Source organism: Moschus berezovskii, chromosome 4, assembly GCF_049115385.1.
Source record: "Moschus berezovskii isolate FMDL1 chromosome 4, NW_MosBer_1.0, whole genome shotgun sequence".
Taxonomy (NCBI): Eukaryota; Metazoa; Chordata; class Mammalia; order Artiodactyla; family Moschidae; genus Moschus; species Moschus berezovskii.
Window position 1 is genome coordinate 79,112,018 of NC_142463.1, and position 7,235 is coordinate 79,119,252.

Sequence of the window (7,235 nt, forward strand, 5' to 3'; positions counted from 1 at the left end):
TGTCACATTCAAGTATATTTTCAGTTTCCCTCAAGTTAATTGTCTGGTATTTCCAAAATGGCAAATACATCAGCAGAAATGACAGTCATCTACCCTAGATAAGAAAGGAGCATTTGTTTCTCAGGCAGAGGACAGGGGTCAGGTGACAGGTTGCCAGGGTTTCTTCCTAAAAGCCTATTCTCTACCACTCCAGGTGGCCACTGATGTGGAACTCCCCATCTGTTTTCAAGTTTCAAATGAAGTGAATACCTTTCACAAAGACCACTTTTCAGGTAGGTAAATTTACTGTATGGCAGACCATCACAGCATCTAAAGCCAACAGGAAAGTACCGTACTTCAGAAAACACTGGCAGAAGGAAAACCGGACTAGCAAGATGTCAGAGCACTAATAAAGCAAAAGCATTCAGGTTAAGAATAAGTTTCTGCCTTGAAATAAAATCTACTTGTGGCTACTGAGGAATCGCTAAGGTCCTAGAAAAATCTAAACCACATATGAGTAGAGCTAGAAAATAAAGAGGTACAGCAGGCATTAGGAATAAATATAAGAATATATAATCTCTTCCCCAGAAAATTTGTGGCTTAGCTGGTAAAGAATCCCTCTGCAATGCAGACCTGGATTCGATCCCTGGGTTAGGAAGTCCCCTGGAAAAGGGAAAGGCTACCCACTCCAATATTCTGGCCTGGAGAAGTCCATGGACTGTATAATCCATGGTGTCAGTCCATGGGGTCTCAAAGAGTCGGACACCACTGAGCGACTTTCACTCTCACTTTTTCACCCTGGAAAGTTAGCAATCTAGGTATTTGCTCTGTCTCAGAAGGCCCTGTTCTTAAAGCAGCTTTATTTAAATATTTTTTAAACCCACCCCAAGATGCTATAAAAAAAACTGAAGCTGTTACTAACACTATTAGATCCTTGAATACGTTAAGGGAAAGCTATAACACAGAGAAAACAGATGTATTTCTTCACCCTCCTTTCTATATCACATCTCTGTTAATGATTCACACTTTTAAATCAGGTAAGACTGATGCTCTTAACAACTACTGTCAAAAGGCAAAAAGATTCAAGAATATCTCCCTGCAGTGCTTCATTTCTATACTCACATTTATATGAAATGTCAGTTCTACAGTATAGCAATATATATTCAAGTAACTTTAAAAAGTGCAATGAAGGAATTCCCAAGCAGTTAGGACTCCAAGCTTCCACAGAGGGGATACAGGTTTGATCCCTGGTCTAGGAACTAAGATTCCTCAAGCTATGTGATGCAGCCAAAAAAATGCAATGGGAAAAACCTAAGGAGACTGTTGTCCCTATCTCCAACTCTTGCATGCTCTAGAAATATATGGTATAATATCTCTCAGTTGTTGTCTTAGATTTTACCACCCCAGATCTGCAAGTTATAAAATGGCCCAAAATTAAAAAGCAAGATGATATTAACAAAAGATCTCACATTCTTGAAGAATGAAAACAACTATAATGTACAAAATTACCATATTTCAGAAAAAGATAAAAATATATAATACCAACCTTTCTGTGAATGGGGTTAGAAACTGATTGTAGTTCAATGCTCAGTCTAATACTCACTCTCCTGTATGAAAAGATATGCCCAACTATCAGAAACATTCACATGCAATAAATTATCACTACCATTTGTATAGCTAACATTTTCCACTTTAAGTCATAAGATCCTCCACAGGTTGTCCCTAACTTATGAACACAGGTTTGGAAAACACGATGGATCTGAAATTTAACTTCCTGTTTTTCCACAAGTAATCAGGTTTTTAACCTGAGGCTAAATTTTTTCTCTCCTGTAAAAAGAGGTTGTTGTGAAGATTAAATGAGCTAAATGATTGGAATGCCTATTATTAGCTTGGTATACAACCTCACTGGGCAGATTTTTAAATAGCATCTACTGAAAAGCAAACCATCAGGTTTACAACAATTTTTCACATAAAAATATGAACTGAAAATAAATAAAAAATAAAAAACTGAAATGACCTAATTTATTTGAGAGCTATCATTTGAAAATTAGAATACTCTGAATGCCTGCAACCAAGGAAATAAGATAACATATTCACTTCCCTTCTGTATACACACACACAAAAATTTTTCAGATCCACAAACTACACTGCTCAACTCTCCATACAATATATTCACAGAAGTACTATCAGCAAATTAATTATCATCTAATCCTAGAGTAACTATAAAGCCTAAAAGAAGAAAAAACACAGCTTTTTGCACATTCTATACTGCATCTTAGAAAATCCAGTATCAAACAGGCATATAAATAAAGGTGTTCATAAACATTAATCAAACTGAGCAAAAATGTAAAAAAAAACCTCAGGAAATAAAGGGGTAATGGTGAAAAAATATCTCTGCACAAGTGGTTCTCAAACTATTCCGCTAGAATTAAATAATAATGGTCTTTTCCTGACATGCAGGGAAAATAAATCAAATTCGTTCAATTTTAAGTTATTTTTTTAAAGATGTGTTTTAAACTTTTTTCACATTCTACCACAGAAGTACAGACATAACAACTGAGTGTTGATGGAAAAACCTGGTAATAGCTGACTCAGGCTAGATTCAGTAGCTTAGTTCTTTATGCTCTGACTTGCAGTTTACATTGGTTCAATGAATGTCACTTTAGTTAAATTTCTTACTGAACATATGACTGGATGTTAAATTTTAGTTCACATGATGCTGCTGCTGCTGCTAAGTCACTTCAGTCGTGTCCGACTCTGTGTGACCCCATAGACGGAAGCCCAACCAGGCTCCCCCGTCCCCGGGATTCTCCAGGCAAGAACACTGGAGTGGGTCGCCATTTCCTTCTCCAATGTGTCAAAGTGGAAAGTGAAAGTGAAGTCGCTCAGTCATGTCCGACCCTTAGCGACCCCACGGACTGCAGCCTACCAGGCTCCTCCATCCATGGGATTTTCTAGGCAATAGTACTGGAGTGGCTTGCCATTGCCTTCTCACCATAATTTGTATATTAATATTTAAAAAAGAATAAATAGTACCTGTAAACAGCACAAAGATAGGAAGAATTATCTTTAAATGAGAATGTTTCATTTCTATTTTTCTAGTATCTAAAGCAATGTATGTGAAAATATTAAATTCCTACTCCAATTCCATTTACATATTCTTAGGCTGTGGTGGGCGGGGCAGGGGGAGGAACACGACGACTTTCTATTTCCTAACTTATAAGAAAAGTGAACTGAGTTAGGTTTGTGAGGGCCTTTCAGCTCTACAATGTCATTATGTTTGGTTTTAATCTTCTGAAGTTTTTCCTAGTACATATTGCCATAGTGATATGACACTGTGGTTGATAACTTTACACTTTTCAAAACGTGTGGGTTTCTTAGGTAGCTCGGTGGTAAAGAATCCACCTGCCAATGCAAGAGATGCAGGAAGATCCCCTGGCAACCCACTCCAGTATTCTTGCCTACAGCATTCCATGGACAGAGGAGCCTGTCAGGCTACAGTCCATGGGGTCACAAAAAGTAGGATATGACTGAGCGAGTAACACACACATTCCAAAAGCCCATACGCATTAGATGATGGGAGGAAAAAGAGGAGGAGAACCCCATAAATTAAAACTATTCCCCACATTCAGTTCAAAATCCTCCAGGGCAGTAACTTATAGGAAAATGTGAGCTTTCGGAGGATCTGAAATCAGAAATCTTTTCTCCACTGTAATGGTTAACTTCATAGGAACAGTATAAAACAAATTTAAAAAATAATTTTAAAAATGTTGTTTCTCAAAATAAATGTCATAAATCTGCATAACATCCTCCCTGTCAGTTAGATTTGGCATTAGCAGAACTGGATTCTAGCCACCTCTGCCACCTAAGAGTTTTGACCTTAAACTCTCAATTCAAACAAAAGCTGCTCTAAGCCAGGTACTCTGCTGGGTGCCAGGGATACAAACAGAAATAAACATGGTTCATGACCTCATACTGAGATCATATTAAATGACTTTATCCTAGATTTGCTTCTGATGGTATTCTAGGGCTTTAATACATACACTATTAAGTGTCTGCCAGGCACCCTGCTTATATCAACTTATTTAACAAAAATCTTAAGTAAATATTATCTCTGTCATTCAAAGAAAGAACCTGAGATGCACAGAGTTGCAAATTTGGGTAAGGTCACGCTGCAGAGCCCAAATCAGAACTCAAATCTTTCACTTATACCACACTATCTAACAAACAAATAAGGACAATTAATTTCAATTTAAGCAACTTTGAAAATGTCCCTATTAAGAAAGAATTTAAGACAGAAGTAGAAGTCGTGGAAGAAAAAGCATCTGAGGTAGAAGGAAGAACTGGAGTAAAGGTAAAGTATTAAGAGAGTATCAGGTACACTCAGAGGATAGATAGCACATAGCCCTGCAAGACTGCTATATTGGGAAGGGGAGCTTAGGAGGGAAAAAAAATGAAAAAGAAGGTTGGTGTCAAACCATGGGCTTCAAAATTTTGTACTACTTTTCTCCAGTGGTACATAGTTCTCTAAGCACTACCACTGTCTTCAACTGAAGTTCCTTTTTCTCTATCACTTTAGTTCCTCTACATTACTTCATGCACTAATCACTCTTCAATAATAGTGAATGCTCTTAAGTTCCAGGCACTGTTCTAAGTACTTTATATGTATTATTTTATGCTTATAATAATCCCACAAAGCAGGTACTTTATTTTTATCAATTATAAGGATGAGGCACAGAGAAGTAAGAAAAACTGTACAAAATCAAGCAGTAACTGGTAAAGTAGAATCTACACAGTGTGGCTCCACAGCCTATTTTTTTTAATGTACAAAACAGAGGGATTATAAATCCTTTTTTTAAAATTGAAGTAAAGTTGATTTACAATGTTGTATTAATTTCCACTGTACAGCAAAATGACTCAGTCATACATAATTTTCTTTTGCACATTTTTGTTCCATTATGGTTTATCACAGGATATTAAATATAGTCCCAGACCTTCTTTATCAGAGCCTAAACTCCTAACCTGTGCTATACTACCTCTAAATGGAAGAACTTTTTGTTTCCTTTATTAAAGTGAGTTCCTTGAGGGCTAGAATGAAAATAGTTTTGTTGCTATTGCTGTCATCGGAGGAAGGTGGTAAGGAGGAAGAGCTTTATATTCTCAGCACCTAGGACAGTGCCTGGTACACAGCAGGCTTTCATAAATATTTGTTGAGCTGAACTGGCCTTGACTACTTAACTAGAGTCTGGACTATTTTTCCCATAAGTGGTTGGCAAACTTTATCTGTAAAGGGTCAGATAATAAATACTTTCCGCTTTGCCAGCCATAAGGTCTCTGCCACATTTATTCATTTCTCCCCCTACACCACAAAGGCAGCAATAGACAATTCTTAAACAAACGAGACCGGTTGAATTTAATAAAACTTTGTTTACAAAAAAAGGCAATGGGCTAAGGAGCTTCGATACTAGAATCAGAAATTATGCCCCCCACTTTTCTTTTTTCTTTCTATAATCATTCTAAAACAGGGCTATCCAATAGAGATACAATGGAGCCACAAATATAAAGCACATATATAATTTTTAATTTTCTAGAAGTCACATTAGAAAAACATAAAAGAAACAGATAAATTTGTTATATATTTAATTAACCCTACATATCAAAATATTGTCATCTTAACACACAATCAATATAAAAATTGAAACGCTTTACATTCCTTTTTTCTCATAGTAAGTCTTCAGTCTAGTGTGCATTTTACTCTTATGTACCTTAGTTCACTTTAGAGCCATTTCAAACATCAACTATAGTTGCTCCCATACAGTGGCTCCCATATTGGGCAGCACAAAAGAGCCACCAACTAACCTGTAAATCTCCACTTAACAGCTGCTGGTCTTGGAATCATCTCCTTGCCTGGCCTGCCAGTTGATTTTGAACCTAATTCTGAACTGTACACCAGTTTCACATTATTGGTAGCTCAATGCATCAGTGTCTTCATTTTTAGTCACATTTCCACACCTGATCCTCCTAACAAACAACCATATAGGTAGGCATGTTATATCAGTTTTACAAATGAGAAAAATCAGTTTTACAATTGAGACAGCTGCCACTCTGGTGGAACTGAGACAAAATTGAAGTCTCCCGACTTCTCGCCAAGATCTCTCTAGTTAAGCCTCAACAGCACCACCTCATTTGTCAAAGTTGTAATTTTGCATTTATCTGTGAGACTATTTCCTACTCCACTAGAATGTGAACTCCACGAACGCAAGGACTTTTTTCTGACCATTGCATCCCCAGTGCCCAGCAGGTGTTTTTTGCAAATATGCAATATTTGTTTAGTGGATAAATGAATTTACGGTTTTCCCCAATCGGCTTTAGTCTATTAAACGTAATTTATCTTATTTCTAGTAACCAACGTGAAAAAGAATCAATGTACCATATAGTTGATTAAACCGAAGCTTAATTTACTTCCAATGTAACTAAAAAAGAGTGGAAAAATGGCTGGGAACCAAGACAGTTCTAGTGCCCGCCCTGCGATGAACTCGTAAACCCTCGAGTAAATTAATTTTCTGAGCTAGAGTTCTTATCTGTCAAAGAGAAAAGGGCTATAACGTCCACGATAACGTTCAGAGGTACGTTTTTCTTTAAGTTGATGCGGGTCAGCGTCCCGTTCCTCACACACTTCCCTTCTCGGCGACGGAGACCTTACTCAGTGAGAGAGCCGGGTCCCAGCAAGGTCTCCCTCCGGGGACCCCGGCGGGGTACACTGGCGCGGCCGCTGCGCACGGGCCGGGGCCGCCATCTTTCCCCTTGGCCCGACCCCAACCGCCACCCACGGGCCCGGGGTAACGCGAACCTCACCTCTCCTCGCACTCTCTGCATTTCACCTGCAGCGGGACGAGCTGCTGGAACAAAACCTGGCTCATGCTGAACCGCTGCCCCGGCCGGTGTGCGAAAAAACACAGCACAACAGGCCCGGCTCGCGATATTAGCCCGAAAGACTTCCGGGTCCTGTAAAGTTTGAGTTTGCCGCTCTGCTTCCGCGGAGGAGGCGGGGAAAGAGAAACAGCGGGAATACGAAGGAGGTTTGGACCTCGCCGGCCACCGTCAACTTCTTCCGGTTTTACGAAGCCCGGGTGGTAAAATTCCGGGCATGGCATTATCCTGCGTGGCGCGACCTGACGCAGCCATATTTGTTACGGGAAGAGGAACCAGGGTGAACCTGAGAAGTTTTCGTCTCTTCAGCGGATCAATGCTTGCCA

At 39.0% G+C, this 7,235-nt stretch overlaps 1 protein-coding gene across 1 annotated transcript in view; it reads right to left on the reverse strand.

Annotated features, from left to right (window-relative positions):
- SASS6 (SAS-6 centriolar assembly protein) overlaps positions 1 to 7,141 on the reverse strand; it is a 47,523-nt gene extending 40,382 nt beyond the window's left edge. Inside the window, exons 1-2 of the mRNA XM_055403250.2 lie at positions 6,835 to 7,141; positions 1,526 to 1,586 (exon numbers count right to left, since the gene is read on the reverse strand). Coding sequence (XP_055259225.2) covers positions 1,526 to 1,586; positions 6,835 to 7,133 — 360 coding nt within the window. The 5' untranslated portion in view covers positions 7,134 to 7,141. The remainder of the gene's footprint in view (positions 1 to 1,525; positions 1,587 to 6,834) is intronic.
- Positions 7,142 to 7,235: the final 94 nt, after the last annotated feature.